A 23,777-nucleotide genomic window follows, 5' to 3' on the forward strand; every position below is an offset into this window, starting at 1 on the left:
AGAGTAGGAGGAGAGGCACGAGAAAGACTCGGGAAAGGGAGGTGTTAAGTCTAGGTGAGCTAAATCAGGGCAATCTGTGACTGGGGAAAAAAATAAAAGTATGTTGTACATGTCTGGAAAAGGGCTAGGAGGTGAGAACAACATGGGTATGTTGGGAAGAATAGCAGTGTCTGAGAAAGGGCTAAAAGCAGTTAGAGAATCGATGGAGGAATAGGAAAAGGACTATCCATAATGAACTGCCCTAAGTCTTCAGCTGGACCTGGAGAAGGGATTCATACTGTTATTTCTGAAGGTATAACCCAAATGATTGAAAATCAGAGACTGGACAAATTGTCCTGAAGAAGATCTTGAAGTGATGGACTTTTTTTTTTTTTTTCCTGATCTTTATTGCAGCCAGTGTTGGACAGAAATGGAGATTACCCCAACCCTGCATGTATTGCCATAATGAACTGAGAGAGGAAAGAAGGGAGCCAGTGACACAGCAGACAAGCACTAGCAAGCATGTGGGAGAATATTTGAAGGGAATCAAAGGTTCAGCGTGATCCTGAGATGAAGAGACACCAGGGAAGTGGTGCAAACCAAGGACGGCAGCACTGGGTAGGGATGGAAAAGTTGGGCTCATTAGGACAGAGTGACAGAGGTCAGGAAGCTGAAGGGGAGAAACTGCATGCCAATATTTGGGGAGCAATGAGAAGGAAGAGGAAGGAGCAGTGTGAGGAAGCATCATGAAAGGTAAGAAAGCAGAAGAAATTCACATGCAGGAAGTTGTTTCAGGAGTGAAAGGAGAGCTGAGCTGTTAAAAAAAAAATAGAAAAGACATAGGATCTACTCAGGGTTTCAGGACGTGAATCCATCTTATTTCATAGCCTAGTGGTCCAGGTGCTGTCCTTGCTCTCACAATGACCTAACTGAGCTTAAAACCAAAACCTGGTCCCCAGGTCTGGCACATCCCATTCCTGGCTACCACGCAGAGGTGACCTCTGTCCCCCTTCCATGGCGCTCTTCCTTTCACTCTTATTTCCCATGTGTTTCAGGAAAAGAGGCTGTTGTTCAGGGACTGTTGTGTGACTTCAGCTCCTTCTGTCCCAGCGGTTAAGCTGGGCAGAAGATGGGAGATGGGGCTTCTCCTGCAAGGGAGCCACAGAGACAGGAAGGTTTCTTGCACATGCTAGCAGTTCTGTCCTTCAGGGACCACCCTTGGTGAGATATGATCCAGAGAAGCAGCTGAAACAGTGGCATTGATCTACTTGGGACCCTGCAGAGTGTGGGAGATGGAAAAGTCTGACGGTAGAGGCAATCCCACTGCCTTCCTCTCTGTAGAAAGCTCTGTGTCCGACACCTGCGGGCAAAGATTGGAGATGCCTACCCCTGCAGCTCAACGGGTAGTATAGGGTAGGCTTAATACTCACACTAAAACATCCAGCGTACAGCAGCAGCATCTTCTCCTTCCCTGCTGTTCCACTTGTGTCACTCTCTCTGCTCGAATCCCTGCCTTGACTCCCAGTCTCCTTCTACATCAAAGTTCAGCTCCTCGTTTCATCTCCAAGGCCTCATGTGGCCCTGCTGGGGCTCGTCCCCCCTTTCCTCTCCCACCCTACCCCGCGCTAGCTCAGCACTTCTCCCCTCCCCAGCCCTATCCATCTCCCTAAAGCAACAGCTCTGCTCCTTCTCTCCCGCGGCCCCCTCTCTCCCCTTTTCACCACCCAGCCTTGTCCACCTCCCTCCCGCCTGCCCTCAGGGCTCATTCACTGCAGCTAGTCTTCCTGTGCTAATGACTTCCACTTCGCCTACGCCCTTGGCAAGCATTGCCCCTTCTGACTATTAACTTTGTTTACTACACTGCATCTTCAGAATGTGGAATGATTCAGAGATACCCGGCTAAAGCCAGGAGCAAACAAGATGTGAACATGCAATAGCTCAGCCTGTGACCTTTCTCAGCTGCTTCCTTCCCTCCTTCCAGCCTGCAAGTCTCAGACCTAATCATGTTCCCAGTATTTTCCCACTGACCTTACTAAAAGCAGGATCCAGGCTTTGTGGATGAAGCCCAGTGGCCTGACTCCGCAAGCTGCCGAGAGCATCCTTGGAAGAGCCAAGCATCATTGCTTGCTGGTGCCCCAAAGGCTGGGGTATTCGTACTGTGAAATCCAGGGGGCAAGATCCTGCCTTTTTAGCTGCCAGTAAAATGCCATGTACACTTGACGGCATGTGGAAATACATAATAACGCCTCACACTACGAACAGACAGCATTAGCAGGGAAAGGCTTTCCCCTCCCACTCACCCTTTGTCTATCTGCTTCTTTCCCGTTGTCAAAATTTAGCATCCCATCCTCCACCGAGAGACTCGGTTTTGCTCTGATGCTTGGAAGGCATCCAGTCCCAGCTCACGCGCTTGCTCTGCCAGTCTCCACAGGTATTCTGTACACAGGGCTTCCAGCTAGTCAAGAAATGCTCTCTCTTCTCCCCCCTGCCAGGGAATCTCCAAGCTCCAGGGTTGTTACAGGATCCCGGTGGCAAGGCAAAGCCATGCGTTCCCGCTCTGATATATTAAATGCTTCTGCTTCGCAGCACAGCGTCAACTGCACTGCAGAAAGAGAGGAATACTTTGGTAGTGATGGAGTCCAGCTCTTGAGAAGCATTTGCACAGTGCCCATGTTGTCAGGTCGCAGGGGAAGCAAGAGGAAAACCAGCACGGTTTGAGTCTTAGCTTGGCCAAAACTCATTCCGTTGTTCACTAAAAGTAGCTCCAGAAAAAATGGTTTGGACCAGGGACTGGTGCACAGAGGAATGAGACAGACTGGGTTTCACATTTGGGTTTGAAACGGCTCATGTGCCAGCTTGGCAAAACCAAGGCCACAGGCCTGGGAGGCCAGGCTAACCGAGGGGCCTGGAGAACCAGGCCCTGGTGCACAGCGTACCTCAGAGTTGGTTTTGAGGGAACGGGCTGAGGGGCTGAGGAGCAGCAGCTGTGGGTAGGGCTAAGCGGACAAGCAGCCACAGCTGGCCCAGCAGGCCTCACAGGCAAGCTGCAAACATGTGCCAGGAATGGGGGGAAAGGTGCGCGGCAGCCGACGTGAAGGCAGGTTGATTCAGAGGCTGGGCTAGCAGAACATAGAGACCTATCTTTGTGTCCCACACCACTTTGAAATTATAAAGCTTCCTGCTCTACACTGGGGTGGGACAAAAAAATATATATATATTACTTTTTAGACCAAAATCATGGGTTCAATGCACTGAAATTGTCAGTCAACCAGCAGTTCGTGTATTCACCTCATTCATCTGGGATCAAGTCAAAGCCTCTGTACCCCTCAAAGAAATTTTCATTGAAAAACCCTGACCAGCTGATAGAGAGAAAGGCTTTCTGCAGTGGCTGTAGCATAGGAAAAAAAAAAAAAAGAGAGAGAAAAAAAAAAAAAAAGGATTTACTCATGGAAAGGCAAACACAAAGTGAAGCTGAAATGCTGCAGTTCTTTGATCTTGGCACACGTCCTGACAGGCAGCTCCAGCGCGATGATAAGATCACGAGGGTAAGATCTAACGTGCAGCACAGCATTTTAAGGCTCCGCTGCTTCACAGGCTGCTGGAAGTGTAGCAGTCAATTAGAAACTGGGGAAGGGGCTGGAATTTCCTATCGCCATTTCCAGTGGAGAACTGAGAAATTTTTCACGGAAAAGGGGGCAGACCTGGAAGGAATTTCGGCAGCCTTCAGGAGTCAGGTTCTTGTTTTACAGACTCCACGGAGTTTCAGCTCTGAGACCCACTTTACCCAACGTGTGGGGCAGGCGGGGAGACGCAGTTTGGTGCAGGAAGCTCTGCTGGGCATGTCTCCAGGGGATGCGATCCCAGCCACACTAGGTGGCTTGGACATGATTCAAACCCCTGAAACGGCCCTTCAGGTTTCTAACTGAGTGTAACCGGACCAGATCACGTTAGAAATAATATTCTCCAGTCTAGTACTGCAAGTAAATTTTATCCCGTTATGAATAGCCTCCTCCCCAGGACGCAAGAGCAATGTTACATGTAGTGAAGCTGAAAACGCTTCAGAGATTAGCCCTAGCACATAGCTCACACCTCCAGACTCTTCTGTAATGAATTAGCGTGCTCAATGGATGAAAAAATATTGGTGCAGCAGCACGGCTTGCAGTCAAGCTTCAAAGGGGTTCTGGTGGCTGAGCAGCGCTACCTGCTCCAGCCGTGCTGCAGGGGCTTTCACGCTCATCCTTCGCAGCCTCCCCTCTGCCTGCTCCTTTCCAAATCATCCACCCCTCGCCGACCTCCGCTCACCTTTCTTGCAGGCACCATCCCTAAATCTGGCACGCTTCTCGTCTCCACAGATTTCTTTTTAAAAGCAAACATAAACTTAACAGGATACACACACGCGCGCAACCGTAAATGTCTCACAGTCCTGTGCTGCAATAAACCTCCCTCTTCCAAACACCCTGCTGGCACTGTTTGCTTGTTAAATAAGCCCAGCGCTGTGCTTAAGCCTAACTTTTGTTACAAGTGCTTCAGGAGAGGGCCAAGGCACTTTGTTTCCTTGTAAAGCACAGGGGTGCCTGCAACTCAGGAGAAATAACATTAATAAAATTATTAACGTTCTATAAGCAGCCTCCAAAAGCTAACACTGCTCGCAAGGCTTGGCATTTGTTTTTGCTGGGCTGCATGAAGAAGGGACCTGAAATTAAATCTGTGCAATAGCTGCTCCAACAGCCGGTGTTCGACGTGGGCTGGGAGCAGAGCAGTGAGTTGGAGCAGCAGCCACTCATCTGGAGGTGTCAGGAGACATGGAGCAGCTGGGCAGCATGCTCTGGTTGGATTCATGTGGGTCACCTACCCCGTTTGGCCCCGTGGGGTGTAATCTGTGTTTGCCAACATGTTTTGAACTGCAGAAGGGCCTGCCAGGGCAGGGGGCTCCCCTTCCAACTGCTGGGGACACCAATGGCTTTGTCCCCAGTGGCTGGCAAGAACAGGCTCAGTGTGCATCACGTCTGCCTCATCCTCCCCCCGTTTCTTTATTGCTTTGGGGGCATTTGCTGCCTGAGGGGACAGCAAAACCCCCCAGGGCACTTTATCTGACTGCAGCAAGGGATGAGCGATGCTCCCCAGCTGGGCAAAGCCTGGGCGAGCTCAGCGAGCGCGTAATGGCCGCGGCACTCGTCTGTGGCGGCCCCGCGCCGGGGGACCTTCCTCAGCCTTGCATGAAGGGCTTTGGGTTCCCCCAGTGTCAGACGTGCTGGCGGAAACCCAGCACTGCTCTTGCTCTGCTTCCTTGCCTAAAATCATCTCCACGCTTGTCTTCTAGGCTGGAAGAGATAAAACAGGTTTTCCAACCCTGGTGAAGCCACTCAGCCCAATACTTGCAATACAGACAGTCCCCCAGTTCTCACCCTCAGGTCATTAAAGAAACAATTTGCTAAATAAGTGGGATGGGGTCTCACCCTTCCCCTGTATGTCTGAGCCTTTGATGGGAAGGGGCAGGAGACAGGCAGGATGGAGCAAAACCTATTACTGTCCTTGCCTTTCTCCATTTTCTGGATTATTTCCCTGGGGTACTCGGGTATTTTTATTATTAATAACTAATTTTTATACAGCACTTTTCATTCTGAAGGACCCTAAAGCACACCACATACTTCATAAGTTAATTGCCAGCTGTGAGCCTAGTTCCTTGCTTGGTTGTGACCATATCAGCTGAAGGTGCAGCTCAGGGTCACACTGGGTTTGCACCAGTTTAACCGAGGACAGCCTCTCCCCATAGAACCAGCAGGATATGTCAGAGACAAATGCAGCGTAAGGTTGGAGGTGAAAGATTTGAGTTGCCTTTTTTCCTCCTTGGTAATTTGAAAATGACTAAGGAAATGGCTTTCAGAAAGCCTTCCGACCACAGCACTGCAATTGCAAGCATCCATGCCTGTGCACCGTGACTTCCAACCGCCCCTAGAGCTGTGGTCTCACTACCTACCCAAAACATGACCTGCCAGGGTGAGCCTGGCCCTGTTCTCTGATGTACTCTCAGAGATCAGCACCACAGTTTTGGGGAGGAAAAAAAAAAATGCAACCCAACCGGATGAGCTGAATTACAAATTTTCTGCCACAAGGATATCCTCTGAGTGCTTCTGTGGAAGACCCAGCCCAGCTGAGCTCTGGGTCTTCAAGCTCAAGTTTGGGGTTGTTCAGTCCCTACATCCCCAACAGCTGGGACAGTGTTTACATGCTCTTGTTTCTGAGAGTTTGATGTTGTAACCCTGTATGCAAAACCTGTCCCAGTTACAATATTGCTGCCATGATAGGAAAAGGAAAAAAAAAAAAAGAAAAAAAAAAAAAAAAAAAAAAAGAAAAAGAAAAGAAGCAACAGCTCTTAAATTCTCCCTTCATCCCATCCACCCTTTTCCCCCCAGGCTTCCATTAGTATCTCCCTTCCTCTGACATCTGGATGTGCCGCCGCAGCCTGGGATTGCCTGTGGTAGCGGTGGAGCAGCTCCTCTCCTCCCACACCTTATGCACATCATTTCTCTCTCACTGCAGATAATTGCATCACCCTTCCTGTCACTCGGCTCGCAGTTGTAGTGTCACATTTGACTCGTTTTCCACACACACACAAATGTTCTTGCTACAAATTGCCAGTTTGGTGGTTTGTTGGTTGTTTTTGTTTGTTTGGTTTTTTTTTTAATCCATCCGGAATATCTTGATTTCTTTCACTTGCCCTTTCTGTTTTGTCAGGAGTTCTCTCCATGCCCTGATCATCTTCTGCCTTCACTCTTCCACCCTCCCTCCAGCAGCTCCATCTCTCCGGCTGTGCTCCAGGGTGGCTAAACCCCAACATCACACTGCAACATCTGAGCACAACTATTTACAAACCCTTTTCTCAATCCCTTTTCTGATTCCCAGCTCGTTCACACACCAGTTCTGCCTCTTCTTGCAAGGCAGAGGTAATAGCTTTTACTGGCTCAGCTGACATGCCTTGAAAACTCTGTGACAGGGCTTGTACGCATGGAAGTTCACATGTTTTTGTGCACCAGACACTCTCACGGCTGCAGAAATAGTTCCTCACGGCTGCAGAAATAGTTCCTCATGGCTGCAGAAATAGTTCCTAGCCTCTCTGCTGAGTAATTAGAGGTATCGTCAGTGCTTTACACATCCATCGAACCACACAGGAAAATATCAGTAAGAAAAACACAAACGCTTTCATTGATGTGTATATATGAAATCACAACGTGCATTTGCTATGTATGTAGAAGTAAAACTATTTTCAGTTCCAGAAACCCATCGCAGCTGGGAAATGTAAGAAATACAACATTAGGAGGAGAAAACATCCGTAGCTTTAGATAAGCCTACTACATTTTTGTGTTTAGTACTGTTTTCAGAAGAAATTCAGCCCAGGTTTGATTCTGGCAGCATCTAGAAAATAGAGTCAATAGCTTACCAGGGGAGATGTTTGTACTGGATGTATGCAAAAGAAGGATTTTTTGAATGACTTTTCTTATTGCTGTGTTGAGGTTTTTAATTTGTAACTTGGACAGATGTCTAGCAGTGCCTGAAAACCAGCCACCCGCAATGCTTCAGCTTGTAAAGCTCAAGCGTGCTGGATTTGTCTTTGCACCAAAACGCCTTCCAGAGCCTTTGCACAGCTTCCCCAGCCAACCCCCCCCTCTGCCTGCAACAAATCTCGGGAAATTCCAAGCAACGCCGCCGCGGATATTTTTGAAAGTTACAACCCTGTAACAAGAGGGTGTTTATGAACGTAAATCTTCGGATAATCTTAATAACTGCTTTTGCTACTGCTGCACTACGTGGCAGAGCGTGAGCCAGCCGGGGGGCAGCGGAGGATGGAGCTGCAGGGTGGGGATGCAGGGAGGCTGCTGCCCCAGGAGGAGGCTGCAAGGCCAGGGCACCACTCACCCTCTCCTCCCCAGTGCTGATGTCTCCCACCTTTCTGTCCCTTGCCCAGCGACATCTGCATTTTTCTTTCTATTAACCGCCTCCCGACCGAAGTCATCTCGCCGGAATTGGTACTGTCAGGCCGTTCGCTGCTGTAGCTTTGGTCACGGTTAATGCGCTGCGATATAGCCCTTCCTTCGGGCTCATCGAGGCACTGTAAGGCAGTGTTTGTACCATTTTTGCTGCAGTAAAACCCCGTTATTATCTGATCCTTAGCAACAGCTGTAATAAACATGATTATTAATAATACGTCGAGGAGAGCTGGTATAATGGTTCTCCCTTGTAGGCAGGGGGGATATTCTTTCATAACTATAAGATCAATTTCTATTTTGCATCAGTCCTTTTACAGTCTTCTTCACCACAATATCTGAATGATTTCCAGTGGCACATTAAGTGATGGGGCTTGATATCAGTCACATGTGGTTTGTTCTTTTATCCTCTCCCCAGGGAGAGAATTATGTATGCAACGTACTGGTTATGTTGCTAGGGTTTTGTTTGTGTTCTTTTTTTCTTTTCTTTTTTTTTTTAACATATGCACCGCTGCATGTTTATGTTGGAGGAGGCCACATCAAAGCAGGCACATTGCAGCTATGTGGGAAGGTGGCAAGATTTCGGATGGCCCTTTGTCCTCATGGGATCTCTGCTATTTCTCCAGATGCGACCCCTGCAGACCCCACTTGCCGCCCCACTGAGTTTCACCTCATAGTAGAAAGCTCCTCTGTCCCTAAGGAGAAGAGCTGTGGGTTCTTTGGACTTAAAGCTACCCACGTGAATCAGAAGGCATTGCCACTGGCACAGCATCGCCTGCTGCTGCGCAGGGTCAGAGCTGCTAGAGCAGCACCTCCTCAAGCCCCCATCCCTCAAAATGACCATCCCTCATGTATAACCCTACAACCTGTAACCAAGGCCTTTAAATCCATACTGAGACGTGTGAACAGATGGCCTAATTTTCATAAGTTGCCATCCTAGGGAGATAGAGGGCACTTTGGAGAAACTGGCTTTTCTTTAGGGTGCATCAGCACAGGCAGGTAAAAGCAGATGCCCATGAGCACTCTCTCTGCTCCCTGCCACTGCACTCTTCACCAGCTCCAAATCTTCCCAAATGATGAGTGTTTTTGTGTGCTTCCTCCTTGGAAGGGTGGAGCTGAGTCAAAATGCCTTTAAAGGGTGTTTCCTGTGCTTCTCTTGGCACATCATGAAACCTCACTCCCTCCTCTTGAAACTGTTGTCAGGTTGAGCATCATCAACCAGAGAGTCAGCATCACTAGCATCATTTCTGGATGGTGACGACAAACTTCCACTCCTGGTTTGGAAATCCTTTGCCGATATGTGTCAGGCATGCCAACACTTTGCCATACAGCTCTGGAGCTTGTCCTCCCAGCCTGAAGGCTGGCTCTGAGCTTCACCACCTGGTACCAAAGGGACTCAGCTCAGAAATGGGGACCTGGAGCAGAAAGAAACGTTTTTGCTTTTTGACTGTCCACCTGCCCTTCATGGGTCATTTCATGCATTTGTTTCACAGGTAAATAGCAAGTATCAGTTTAATCTGCAGTAAGGTTTACTTCTAAGGCAGGAATCACAAGTGTGGATTTGGGAGGTCTTTCACATGGGCACAGCCTCAGCTTTTATTTGAGAGAAGGTCACATCAAGGAGGAGCACGTTACATTTGAACTGGAAGGTGGGGAGAATTATCTGGCCTAAATGACTCCAGTGTCTGATCACCTTCATGATTTTAATACAAATATCCTCAGGCTGTTTCCCCGAGGCAGGGAAATACCATTATTCCCACTGTCGGTGACAGAAGAGAGGGGTTAAGTGACTTGCTAAAATGATACAGGAAGCATGTGGCAGCAAGAGGTGCTGAATCCTTGGCTAACACCGCGCCGTCGTTCCGAGCTTTTAGAGACAACAGCTATATCCAGCCACTTTATTTATTTCTCCAGAAGCCACCATGCCAAAACCTCTGCTAAATTAGAGAGGGAGGCTAGAGGAAAGCTTTCAGCGGATTGCTTTTTCCCATAAATGGAAATATCACAAATCATTCTGGGAAAACAGGTCTTTCTGTTCTCTTCCCTCTTTGTCTGCTTCTCTCCTTTTGGACGTCTCTTCCTCTCCCTCTGGCTCCCAGTTTTCAGATGTACAGTCCTGGCCATTTAAAAGCGCTCCCTGCCCTGCAGGAAGGGAGCAGCTTTGTATTCTTTGGAACTTACTATTTGCCAGTGGATTGCGCTCTGCAGGCAGGCAAGACTTCTGAAACAGCCAGGGCTGCACAAAGCGGCACAAAAATAAACCGTGCCATCAACAGCACCGAGCCAGGCTCTCATCGGGGGTAACTCGGTCCGGCTCATGCTGCAGCAGAGCCGGCGGCTGCCAGCTGCCCTGGATAGACAGCGTGTACCCAAACGATGGCCTGGCTGCATCGGAGGAGGTCTCTGAGACTAAAAGCTCAGTTAAAGCTGATGTCTGTGCACCTTAGACATTCGGCCCCTCTTGGCAGTATGGCAGGTCACAGCCCAACGTGCTGTCTCTGCTGCTAAGCTTCCCAAAGCTCGGGCAGGTGACAAGCAAGCGATGGGGATCTCACTCAAGGACTCACGATAACACCCAGGGGATCTGGGGGCTGCTCTGGTATCTTGCTGTTGTGTCAGAAGGCTGAGGGCTAGGATTAGGGGTATTTTCCATGGACCCGGGCATCCTCAGCTTTTCATTCCTGAGACAAGTCAGAGCTTGGTTGCTTTGCACATCCCAAATCAGGCTGCTCCAAGGAGCCCCACAGTGGTGTGTCAAGTGGGGTTTCCAAATAACGATGTGCTCCTGCTCAGGAGCTGTATCGTGGCACATGGCTCTTCCCTCCCGGTCTCTGCAAACAAATGGAATAGAAAGGCCTTGTACCAGACCTCCTAAATACTACTGAGCAGCCTCATCCCCCTCCCCACGCATGGCTGAGGTTTTTCCACCGGCACAGGTGCTGGGGAGGCTGTCCCACCATCCCAGCAGGCCATGGATGTCCATGAGAGAATTGCTGAGCCACCTTGGTACCAAAAGTGACTTCTCCATGCTGAGGCTCTTTTCTGAGCTGCCACCACTTTGGCTAGAATCATAAAACATCTGAGTTGGAAGGGACCCACAAGGATCATCGAGTCCAACTCCTGGGTCCCCAGAGCACCCTGAGCACTTGCTCAGCCCCCAGCACCCGTGCAGCCACCCTGTGCCCTCTGGAGTGCATCCCCATAGCATGTCATACAGAGCAGTGCTGTTCCCCCGTCTCACAAGGCGGGCCTCCAAGGCAGAGATAAGAAATGTCTTTAGCAGCACGCCTGTGGCAGAGCAGAAAATGAATCTTGTTCTCTCCTATTCCCAGTCACCGCATTAATGACCTAAATTCTACATCCTTTCTCCATCCATCGCACATATGAGCTAGGAGGCATTGGAGAAGGGGCTGTGGTAGCACAGACAAACTGCTGTCATCCAGAGCCACGGCGCTCTGTGCTGGTATCACACACAAAGCAGCAGCTACGGTGGGACCAGCACTGTCCACCCTGCCCTCAACGCACCAGCAGGACTGAACCAGGAGGTGGACCAGTCCAGAGCAGCACATTGGTCTGTGATGAAGAGCAGCTCCTCAGTGCCACAGCATTTTAAACAAGCTGGCGTTGGACACCCCAATGACCAAGCACCCTGCTGAGCCGCTTCCGTAACACCCATGGGACATCCAGCACCAGGAGCAAGTTTTCAAAGAGCCTGCATGTCACCTCACCTTGTCTAAGCACCTGAGCCTCCAGCTAGCTGTGCCACACTCTGTATCTGCCCTCCTTGCTGGTACTGTGTGGGCGAGTAGCAGGTGGGAGTGTGGCAGGGAAATCTGCTTGGCTGTGAAGCTTTCCTTCCAGGAGAGCCATGGCTGAGAGGCAGACACTTGGATGAAGTAACTGCGCTGAGGAAGGGTGATTAAAAACCTCCTTTCACAGCCCACAGGTTCATTGTGGGAACAACACTTCAGAGGTCTACAGAGAGGCTTTGCTCCTACTTTCTTTTCCTGTTACTTACGTCTTACACACACTCCTCTCTGCTGCGTCTAGCCTCTTCACGGAAGCTCTTTGAACTAGCAGTTAAAGGCGATGGGCTTCTCAGAAGTACCAGACACAAGCCAACAGGACGCAGATGAGCCGAGCCTGGGGGTTGACCCAGCAGATCTACAGCTATCTGCTCAGTGCATCCTCCCAGAGCATCCCAAACCTGACTTCAGCAAGGCCTGGCCTGGAGAAAAACCCAAGGGGGGAACCCTTTGTGCTTGGTCCCTCTTGCAGATAGATCCAAATACCTGAGAGATCACGGAATGATCTCTTTATCAGGGAGTGTAGTGTTAGGACAAGAGGCAATGGCTTTAAACTAAAAGAGGGTAGGTTTAGAGTAGATATTAGGAAGAAATTATTTACTATGAGGGTAGAGAAACACTGGAACAGGCTGTCCAGAGAACTGTGGATGCCCCATCCCTGGAGGTGTTCAAGGCCAGGCTGGATGGGGCTTTGAGCAACCTGGTCTGGTGGGAGGTGTCCCTGCCCATGGCAGGGGTTGGAACTGGGTGATCTTTAAGGTCCCTTCTAACCCAAGCCATCTGTCCCCAGTTAGGGGACCCATGGGACCACCATGCCCAGCCACGCACCACATGTGGACGCTGCATCCCTCCTTTCCAAACAGCCACCCCTGTCCCAACATGAACAACCTGATACTTCAAGATACTAGTCAACCAGTGGCTGGTCAACCAGTGGTCGTGATGCTGACGACACTTGATGATCACCATTCTGGAGCAGTATTGCTGATTTCAAGAGGAGAACGACAAGAATGGTGAAAATAAGAAACTTGTAGAAATCCCAGATGATGAAGGACTGGCCAGATCTCTCTGCCTTGGTGGGAGGGCTTTGCTGGTCATGGAGTGTGTGAAAGAGGGTACCCACAGAAGCAGAGAGGCTCAGAGAAGACCCTGTATGGAAATCAGACTGGTGAATCTTCAGGTGACCAGCCCAGCTTCTCATCTAAGGCAGAAGATTTGACTCCCGCAGTGCACAGGGTGCTTGGCTACAGAGCTGCACCCACACACTCGTGCCAAGCTTCTTGCAGGCTTAATCTGTGAGAGGACACAAGAGGAGGCCTGGTAAAGGTACACAAAACAAGCAGTCATATGGGGAAAGTAGATTAGCAGCTTTTGTTCTTCTCGTACAACACTGGAACAATGGAATATATCCCGCCAGTGAAATGAATAGGTATAGCAAATTCACAGCTGAGAAAAACAAACACTTCTCCGCACAAACACAATCAGCCCACTGTACGCAGCACTGCTGGAATCCACAGAGGCCATGCCAGGTGAAATTCAAATGGAGAGTGGGCTTTTCTATAGCTACACAAATGCCCGAAGTTGCACCGGTGGATGCTAACAGACGGGATATTAACCCACGTGCTTCACCGCTTAACCCAGCCTGCAACCCCTGTTCCGCCCCCTGCAGAGACGGGCAGCCAACTCCTGTCTATCCATGGCCAAGGTCTTCAGTGCTGCCCGCCACCAAGCAAGGGATGCAGCTCTGGGTGTACACGAGTTTGCATCCATCCTGTGTGAATAAGAGGGAGATCTATGCATGAGCATGTGAAGAGAGCATCTGGTGGTCCATACATGAGCGGGGGTGCTGCCTGGGAGAAAGGAAGGGAGGGTGTAAAGAGCGATGCAGAGGGCAGTTGTTCCTTCACAGAGGTTTCTGGTGTTCTCATTTGTTCTTTTTTTTCTCTCTTGTTCCCTAGGGAATTTTAAAGGTCTGTGTAAGCAAATCGATCACTTCCCTGAGGATGCAGATTATGAAGCCGATACAGCAGAATATTTCCTCCGTAAGTCCGTGGGCCCTTTTCATTGCAACTGCTTTTAGGTGCTAGCGTCGGGTGCCTTTTGCTCTCTGAAGGCAATGCAATGTAACTCTGGGCCCTGAGGGGCTTGGGGGAGCCGGGGGAGCGACGGCTGCGAGGGGTGGGCAGGGCCCCTCCATGTCCCTGAGCCTCTGCATCTCCCCCGCCTGTCTCCACTCTCACGTCCCTGGGACCTGCTGTTTCTAACTCGTTGTGACAACCAATGGCATATTTTTATTAATGGCAACCAATTATGAAAGAAATCTGGAGTCTTTTAACCCAAATCCATCAGAGAGATGCAGAGCACAGCCTGACACACGACAACAACGCTCTCTGAAGCCCTCTCCAATGCACAAGCCACCTGGGGACATGGGGTGGGTTCAGGGGCTGTGCCCCAGTGCAGGTCATGGTTGCAGCTGGTTCTGCACCCAGAGCTTGGGCACGGGACCACCAGCGCTCCCCTCCGCATCCCCACTTTGAATGCCAAACGTGTGCACCCACCTAATGCAGAGCAAGGTTATAGTCCCTTGCCTGATACTCCGGTTGCATCAGATTTAAGAAATTCCCTGGACTGTGTCCGAGGAGCACCCATTTCCCTCTGTGTGCCTCCTGTCCCCAGGCACCACTTGCCTGCAGAGCAGGCCCATGGCAAGCCGCCATTTCCTCCCACCCTGGGAGCAGAGCTTGCTCTTCCTTAAGCTCGGCTGAACCCTCCTCCTGTGTCCCCACCCCACTCTCCGTTCCTCTCCCTGCAAGCACAGTGTCCTCTGACAACGTGAGATCTTCTCCCTTCAGGAACCTGAGCCAAGAGCTTTTGACCCCCCCCAAGGTGAAGCACCAGAGGCCTCCAAAGGCCTGCAGCCTCTCAGAACTGCTCCTTGTCTGCCAGGTGTGCTGGAAGCCATCTGTGGAGGCCCAGCCCTGCGGCAGAGATGAGAGAGATAATTTAGGCTCTGGAAAGCTCATTTGTATGTGAAAAGAGAAGGCTCTTATGCTGCTTCCTCTTGGTTTCTCAAACACTCCTTCGCCCACTGTTATTGTAAATAACCCGGGGAGATTGCCTTTCCGCAGCCTTGGTCTCTTCATGGCTGTGTGGCCCCTGCATGGCGGAGCAGGAGGCTCGGCTGCGATCTGTTTTGGCACAGCAGCTGTGCAGGCTGCCTCCAAGGACAAATCTGCTTTTACACAGTCGTTTGGGAGCGAGGAAGCTGCAAGCATCCACTGCACTTCAGAAGGGAGAGCTGGGGGAAGGGGGCAAGCATCCCAAGAGGAGGGATCCGTTCCCTCAGAGGGAAGAAGATCTGAAGGCAAAAGCCGTCAGGACCTGAGAGTGTCCCCACGGCAGAACCCTTTTCATGTAAGAACTGGGTTCAAATGGGGATTTGGCTGGTCAGCTAAGGACTCCTTGGGTCACTCCTGAGGGAAGCGGGGCTTCTCCTGCCTTAGCCCCGGCTGGACAGGGACATCACCGAACAGCCTCTTCTCAGGACTACTGCTAAATTGGGGTCCTTGGGTGCTCTGCACCCGTGATGCCTGGAGATACTGACATGAGCAGCTGGGAAGGTATTCATTATTATCAAACTAGGTGATTCCTTTGATTGGAGGACCAGCATAATTGTGGGACAGGGTCCATGGTCAATCTAGAAGGGCTTAGACTTTATGCCTGCCAGCCATCTACAGAAGGTGTCTTATGTTTCCGGAAATTAAACACCAGTTAGAGAGGAAGCAGCAGCATCTCTGTGCTTCTTTGCTAGGAGGAATCTGACTTAGAAAACAATCAGATGCTATGAGGGAGTATCCAAACACCATCATAAATCCTCTTCTCTTTAGCCCCAAGGATCCCAGAAGACCGGATGAGATCCTGCCCCTCTCTTGCTTGCATGGTCTTCAAGAGGGGCAGGAGGCAGGAGCTGCCCTCACTCTTCACATGGTGCCTGCAGCTCCCCATGTCAGCCAGTAACTTGAGTTCTCCCAGCAGATGGGAATTTCAGAATTCAGACCCAATTAAAACCGATGAGGTCAGGGTGGGGTTGTGAGCATCCCTCTAGAAACCCTCCGAACAGAGGATGTCTGCTTGATATTTGCTCTCCGCCATTTAGCTTCGCCTTGTCGAATCCTGCCTTGCCTTCCAGAAGCTATTAAGAAGGTTATTATCACTCGCCTATTCCCTGAAACACAGCCAGGCAGAACTGGAAAGCAAGCAAGAGAGGGTTTTCTCCCTGTCTTTTCCATTCCCTATGTGCAGGCAGGGGGCTAGGGCCCCCCACAAAAAGCCTATTTTGTCTGCCTGGTGGGACCCCGACACCAGCAGGGTCTTTGAAGCACAATCTTTCCTTGCTTCATGAAAAGTAACATCAGTAAGGTTCATTCTTGTAGGCAAGGAGTGATTTGCTTTCATCTCTCCTCCAAATCTTTGCTCCACAAGCAGAATTGCACCAGTGTGTCTGATACCTTTCTTTACCAAGCAAGGCTTCATTTCACACTTCACAGCTTATTTTCTCTTGGGAAGGGAGGAAGGAAAACCTCCCTCATAAAAAATAAGGATATCGGCAACACAAACTGATGCAGACTGCCCAAATACGTGCAAGTCCCCCCAAAGCTCTGGGGTACATTGTGCATGCCTGTGCGAGCATCTGCGTGCATCTGTGCCATTGCCCTCTGCTGGCTGAGCTCTTCTGTATCGACCGATGGCGCGCGTGTGTGCGGGAGCTGGCACACACGCACCCATCCCTGTCCTCTGGAAAGAGCCCAGTTGTTTAATCACCAGGATAAAGCCCTGTGTGCCGGCACGCAGGGCTTGGAGTTTTGCTCCTCAGCCCTCACTGCAGTTGCAGAGCAGCACACGGCACCAGGAGCTGCTTCCCAGCCCTGAAAAAGTCTCTTCCCCTGAGACGATGGTGCATTTCGGGGATGTTTTGAGACCAAGTGGTGCTGTAGGATGCAGTGGGGCTGATGCTCTTTGACAAACGGGCTTGAGCAGCATCAGTGCCAGGGCTCTCCTCCACCCACGGTCCCACCAAAAGCTGGGGAGAAGGCGAGAGGCAGGCAGCGAGGGGAGGCCCCCAGCTCCACCAGCCTCCGTCTCCCTGCTCCAGCCACAACAACTTCAGCGAGAGCTGCTTGCGACCGCTCTCTTCCTATGGCACACTTTCTCTCCTCTCCCTCCCCCTTTTTACTCCCTCCTGAATTACTCCCCTCATTCTCCCCGCACCTACAAAACGCACTCACGCCCTCCGGTCCCCCTTCGCCCCATGCTGCCTCCTCGCCCCCGTTTCCTCTCTCTGACACGTGCACTGTTATCTTTGTCCCTCTCCCTCTCTCCTCCACAGGGGCTGTTAGAGCCTCTAGTATTTTTCCAATCCTGAGTGTGATTCTGCTTTTCATGGGTGGACTCTGCATTGCAGCCAGCGAGTTCTACAAAACCCGACACAACATCATCCTTAGTGCCGGCATCTTCTTCGTGTCTGCAGGTAACGGGACATGCGCGGGACGGGTTCTGGGGCACGGGTGGGCTGTGTTTCCCAGCCCTGATGAGCATTCCTAGGGGGTGAAGACAACAACCTCCGAGGAAACCTTTCCGTACATGAGACCGTGGTGGGGAGAGGGTGTCCCCATGTCTGGTGGCTTTTTGGGACCGGCATGGGAGAGCGGTGCAGGGATGCAGGAGCAGGGTCATGCCTGAGGAAAGCTGTGGTGAAGCCCATCAGTGGTGGGGAGGCTGGGGACCCCCATTACCCCCTCCCCGGGTCATTCTTGCCACGTTGTCCTCCTGACGGCCGCCTCTCTCTCAGGTCTGAGTAATATAATTGGCATCATCGTATACATATCAGCCAACGCTGGAGACCCCTCGAAGAGCGACTCCAAGAAGAACAGCTACTCCTACGGCTGGTCCTTCTACTTCGGGGCCCTGTCCTTCATTATAGCTGAGATGGTGGGAGTGCTGGCCGTCCACATGTTCATAGACCGGCACAAACAGCTGCGCGCCAACGCTCGCGCCACGGACTACCTCCAGTCCTCCGCCATCACCCGCATCCCCAGCTACCGGTACCGCTACCAGAGACGCAGCCGCTCCAGCTCCCGCTCCACCGAGCCTTCACACTCCAGGGATGCCTCTCCCGTCGGGATCAAAGGGTTCAACACCCTCCCATCAACAGAGATCTCGATGTACACCCTGAGCAGGGACCCGCTGAAGGCCACCACCACCCCCACCGCTACCTACAACTCCGACAGGGATAACAGCTTCCTCCAGGTTCACAACTGTATCCAGAAGGAGAACAAGGACTCTATCCACACCAACACAGCCAACCGCCGGACCACCCCGGTATGAAGCCGTCGCCAGGAGCTGGAAGCGGGGCAGGAGGAGGCAGGAGGATGGGGGGTGGGACGGGGGGCGGGCGGGGGGCGAGGGCAGGGGGCGGCGGGGTGGGGAGGAGGAGGAGGCGCGAGCGCCCCTGGGGTGGGGCCCTTCCAATCGCAAAAAAAATATATATATAAAAGTTAAAAAAAAAAAACTAAAAAAAAAAACCACACGCGGAAACAAAAAAATAAAAAGAACGGCCGACGAGCAAACAGATAAGCAGACAAACAAGCACGCGAACAAAACAAAAAACAAACAAAGAAACAAGCGAGCAAACAAAAAAAAAGGAGACGTGAGGAAAGGAACAACAGTGAAAAAAAATCTTTAAAAAAAAAAGAAAAAGAAAAAAGAAAAAAAAGAAAAACTTTAAAACTGAGAGAGATTTAAAAAATAGAAATAAATTTAAAAGAAAATGCATGATTTCCCATGTACCATTATTTTAACATTTAATAAAAACAGATTTAAAAAAAAATATAAAAGGGAACCAAGAAATAGCAAATGACAATAAACCAAGTGGGAGGAGGAGGAGGCAGCTCTTTGGATTTGGGGGGGGGGGGGGGTCATTAATTTTATGGTTTGTTTCCCACTTACTTTATCCCAACGCAGGCTCCTGGGGGAGCAAGGGGGGGCTGGACTGGCAGCAACTCCCCTGTCCTGGGACTCCCAAGGGTTGCGGGGGACCCTGGGGTGCCGGGGGGGGGGGGCAACCACAGCCCGCTCAGCCCCCCCTGGGACCCTGGGGAGCCGCTTGTCCCTTGTGGGTCCCCAGGGGTAAGGGTGGCCGCTGTCCCCAGGAGCTCAGGAGCTGCCACCGAGTCACCGCCTGCAGTGTCCCTGGGGGTCCCCGGGGGCCACCCCAGCCCTGGGGACGCTGGGGTCAGCAGTGACAGTGCAAAAAGCAGAGACACGCAATGACAAAAGAAAAAAGAAAAAAAAAAAGACACAAAAAGGTTTCTTAAAAAAAAAAAGTGGCAATTTTTTTAATAAAACAGCAACTATAAATAAATGTAAATATAATAAGTGGATTTACTTGCAAGAGAAACAGATAGTATTTTTGTTTTTCTTTTCATTTTTATTTTCTCCAGCTTTAAACTGTGAAAAAACAAAGCGGGCAGCGGGGGTGGGCGTGGGGGGCCGCGGGGTGGGTGGCCGGGAGTGGGTGCGGGGCTCCCACCGCTCACTGTGCTGCTGCAGGGGGGCACCAGAGCCCATCCCCGAGGGCTGCTGTGGGGTGGGGGGCACGCACACACACCCCCCTGTGAATGCTCGGAGGCTCCCTGGGCCCAAAATGTGGTCGGCTCACCCCCCCCAGGACCCATGGACACCCCTCTCTCCCACATGGGGGGTCCCTTTCACCACGGCCATTTGGGCCCCCGCTATCCTGGCTGGATTCAGCTGAATTAAAAGGGAATTGGTACACCCTGACAGGGGGTACGGGGGGAGGGAACTGTGGGGAGGGGACCCCTGGGGGCTGCTCCCCGCCCCCCCAAAGCAGCACGGTGCGCAGGATGGGTGCGCCGAGCCCTGGGGCAGCTCAGTCCCACTTTTTCGACTTTTTGGTTTTTAGCTTTTTTTTTTTTTCTTTTTTTTTTTTTCTTTTTTCTGTTCCCGTCCCTGCTGCTCCAGTTTCAGGAGCCTGGCAGGCTCCCGCTTCGGCTCCCAGTGGGGTTTCTGCTTAAAAACATCTTGACCCCCCCCATCGCCCCCAAATACTTCAGCTTCAGCTCCCAAGGCGGGCTGGCAGGGCGAGGGGAGCAGGTGGGTGTCCAGACCCCTGCTGAAACCCCCTCCTCTTAAAAATAAATAAAGGGGTAAAAAATTCAAATGACCCCCCTGATGTATGGGGATGAGTGAAGCTCGGTGTCCCAGACTGTGGCATTGGGGGTGGGGGGATGTTTGGGGTTAAACCCAAAGCCCCCATGGAGCAGGGGAGCATTCACAGGGGGAGGCGGGGGCCGAGCGCAGGAACCCCCCATGCGAGGGATGGGAAGGGACGAGGGCTGGCAGAGAAGCCTTTTTCCGAGGATATTGCTCATGTCCAGCTCAAAGCAGTACAAGAAAACCGACCTCCATTTTCTTTCTTTTGTGGATTTTTTTCAGACTGTTAAAAAGAAAAAAAATTTTAAAAAGAGAAAATGACAAAAAAAAAAATCCTGGTACATGAAATAAAGATTTTTTTTTTTATAACTTGGTCCTCGTTTAAGTGGATTTCTTGGGGGTGGAGGGTGGAGAACTTGGAGAGGAAAACATCCCGCTGCGCTGGAAGAGCACCTGGAAAACAAGCAACAGGGTCAACTACCGCGGATGCTTTCGCCCCGAGTGCGGACGCAGCAGGAGGAGGTGGCTTTGCCAACTTGCTTGTGGAGCGAGCACAGGTAAACCCCGGCCATGCCTTCGTCTGGCCTCGAAAAGAGGCCACGAGGCCGGGCTCATTGCAGGCCTTCCCTGTCTCCTCCCCAGATCTCCAAGCGAGCCCCTGGTCCCCCCCAGGCATCACGCTGCTCCCTCCGCCCGCCGCCCCATTTCTCCTCCTCCCGGGGGACCCTTCCCACACAGAATGAGGGCACCAGCGGGGAGGGGGGAGGCGGCGAAGCGGGACGGGATGCGGCCGCCATCCCGGTGGAGGCCCCTGCCTGCCCCCCCTGCAAGCAGGGCAGTGGCGAGACGTGGCTCCAGCCCCACGTCCCGCACGGTGACCCAGGACAAGGACAAAAGATGCTCTCCCTTCTTCCCCCCTGCTTCGTCCCTCCTCTTCCTCGCTTTTACAGGTTGGGGTAATGGAGGGGGAAGGCAACATCTGGAAATTGGGCCTGCCGAATCCTGCCCAGTGCCTCAGACAGGGCCAGCCTCCGAGTGACAGCAATTAACAGCGAGACTCAGCACTTTTCACGTTCAAAGCACTTCACAGACATTCGCTAATTAATTGTCACAAGCTATGTCTGAAAGGGGGCTGCGTTGGATGCGAAGGGCCTGTGCATGGGTGGGAGCCCTCATCTCCCCCTTCCCTTGGGGTATGCGGACATTTTGGGTGGGTGCAAGCCCTGTCCCCTCCCCAGGTCATGGTGCTCCTCCTGCCACCCTTTTGCTCCCCCCAGTCCCTGGCTATGCCGGATGAGGACCATGGATGCTGGAGACCTCCCACCCTGTGACAGAGAGGCCAGCTATAGTATTTGATCCCCTGAAGAAGGAAGGGGACCAGCACGAGGTGGTGGGGCTGCCGGCTGCTGCTCTCCGGTGTAGATGACAGCCTTGGGTTTGCTTCCGCGGGAGATCAGCGCGTGGGGAAACCCAGCTCCTCGGCGATTAAATTAGCACAGGGCATTTAACAGCATCGTCGAAACGGTTTAAACACCTAGGAGCGCTAATTAGTAGTAATGGTTTGGTGAGGGAGGAAATTAAGACCCAGGTATGGAGCCCGGTGCTTTTCTCTGCAGATAATTTTCTGTGCCAAATGACTACAGGGAGAGGCCAAGCGCCAGGCGCGCACGCCGCTCATCGCACTTGTATGGGAGGACTTCGGTGGGGGAGGAAGGCAGCTGCTCCCTTCAAAAAAACCTCACCTTTCAGAAACTACACGCTGAAGCCAAGCATGGAGAAGGAGCAGTGGTGGGGACAGGGTCTGTGTGGGGTGCTGCCATGACAAAGCCACCGGGTGAGTGAGGCTGGCTAAGGACAGGCCAGCCAAGTGTTCTGGGGTCTGTCCGAGCACAGGGCTGCCTCCAGAGGACCTGGCACCCTCCTGCTGCCTCCCAGCTGCTGGGGAGAGGTTTGGGTAAATGTAGTGGGTTTACATGGCAAGGTTTTGGTAGCAGGGGGCCATAGGGGTGGCTTCTGTGGGAAGGATCTAGAAGCTGCCCCATGTTTGGTAAGGGCCCCACTGCTGACCAGAGCTGAGCCAATAAGCGATGTTGTTTGCGCCTCTGTGAGAGCATATTTAAGACAGGGAAAAAAAACGCTGCCCTACACAGCAGCTGGGAGAGTGAGAGGAGTGAGGAAGAGCCTTGCAGGCGCCAAGGTCAGTGAAGAAGGAGGGGAAGAGGTGCTCCAGGCGCCGGAGCAGAAGTCCCCTGCGGCCTGTGGTGAGGACCATGGTGAAGCAGGCTGTCCCCCTGCAGCCCATGGAGTGCCACAGGGGAGCAGGTGGGCTTGTAGTGACGGAGGCTGCAGCCTGTGGAGGACCCCCGCTGGAGCAGATCCCGGGCCGGACCTGTAGCCTGTGGAGAAGAGATCACGCAGGAGCAGGTGACCCGGCAGGAGCTGCTGCCCATGGGGGATCCAGATTGGAGCAGTTTGCTCCTGAGGGATGGACCCCATGGTACGGACCCATATCTGGAGCAGTTCTTGAAGAGCTGCTGCCTGTGGGCAGTCCACGTCGGATCAGTTTGGCAAGGACTGCATCCCGTGGGAGGGACCCCACAGCACAGGGGACAAGAGCGACCGAGAAGGAGCGGCGGCGAAGAAGCGCTATAGACTGACCATAACCCCCATTCCCCCGTTCCCCTGTGCCACTCGGGGGGAGGAGGTGGAAGAGGGTGGTTGGGGGGGAAGGTGCTTTTGGTTTCTTTCCTTTGTTTCTCGCTTCTCTAGCTTGTTAGTAATAAGCAATAAATCTTACTATCTCCCTATGCCAAGTCTGTTTTGCCCATCACAACAATTCCTGTGCGATCTCCCTGTCCTTATCTCAACCCTTGAGACCTTTTCATTGTATTTTCTCCCCATTCCTCTTTGAGGAGGGGGAGTGAGAGAGTGGTTGTGGTGGAGCTTGGCCGCCCACCCGAGTAAAACCACCACAGTAAAGAAGGGAGGCAGAGGGAGGGTAAACTGTAAGCATGGCCAAGGACCTGCATAGCATAAGGGCACAGTAAGGTTGCAAGGGGGTCGCGGCTGGGTGACCTGTCCCACCATCCTCCCCCTGCTGGCATGCATGGCTCTGACTACCGTGTGCTCTTCCCATCCTCCCTGAGTAGTGGCAGCAGCAGGGAGAGTCCTGTGGGGTGCCCCAAGAGCCAAAATCCCCCAAAGAGGGCAAAAATTCCCCTCCAGCCGCCCAGGATGGGGACCGGGACCTGCCCCCAGAGCCCAGGACAGGTTCTATAGAGGCCCTCTCTCAGAGTCTCCCAGCAGAGCACAGGCCACCTCCACAGCCAGGAGATCTCCAGCTGCTGCCAGGAGGCCCCACATGGAGAACACCACGTGAAGGCAAGCAAGCAGCATGCCCAGAGGTTATTCTACATATAATTCTACATATAACCCAGAGGTTACAAGCACCAGGAGTGCCTGGCTGTGCTGTCCTGCTGCTGCTGCCATTACAGGCCTGAGGAGCTCAAGCTCCCGACAGCAGAGGGACCCCACCAGAGGATCAAGGGCCGTGCTGCTTCCCACGGACACAGCCACGGGGACAGGAGCCCTGTGACAAATCCCAGCCCTGACCCGGCCCCGGTGCCGACGTGAGCTGTTCTGGCAGAGTGTTGTCACTTGTGCCGGTTTTCCACCGCCGAGAGGAGCAACGTGCGAATGACGCCAAACCCTGCTGGCCTCCTTTCGCTTGCCCTTTATTGAAACCTCTGGGTCGGTGCAGAGGTAGGAGAAGGGGTGCGGA

General features: G+C 52.2%; 1 protein-coding gene across 2 annotated transcripts in view; it reads left to right on the forward strand.

Moving 5' to 3' along the window:
- The window catches only part of CACNG2 (calcium voltage-gated channel auxiliary subunit gamma 2), a 50,728-nt gene extending 30,363 nt beyond the window's left edge, over positions 1-20,365 (forward strand). For both annotated transcript variants that reach the window (XM_083836718.1, XM_083836717.1), the window contains 3 exons: positions 13,723-13,806; positions 17,151-17,291; positions 17,613-20,365. In XM_083836718.1, coding sequence (XP_083692844.1) covers positions 13,723-13,806; positions 17,151-17,291; positions 17,613-18,148 — 761 coding nt within the window. In that variant the 3' untranslated portion in view covers positions 18,149-20,365. The remainder of the gene's footprint in view (positions 1-13,722; positions 13,807-17,150; positions 17,292-17,612) is intronic.
- Positions 20,366-23,777: the final 3,412 nt, after the last annotated feature.

Source organism: Anser anser, assembly GCF_964211835.1.
Source record: "Anser anser genome assembly, chromosome: 1".
In the NCBI taxonomy this organism is placed as follows: Eukaryota; Metazoa; Chordata; class Aves; order Anseriformes; family Anatidae; genus Anser; species Anser anser.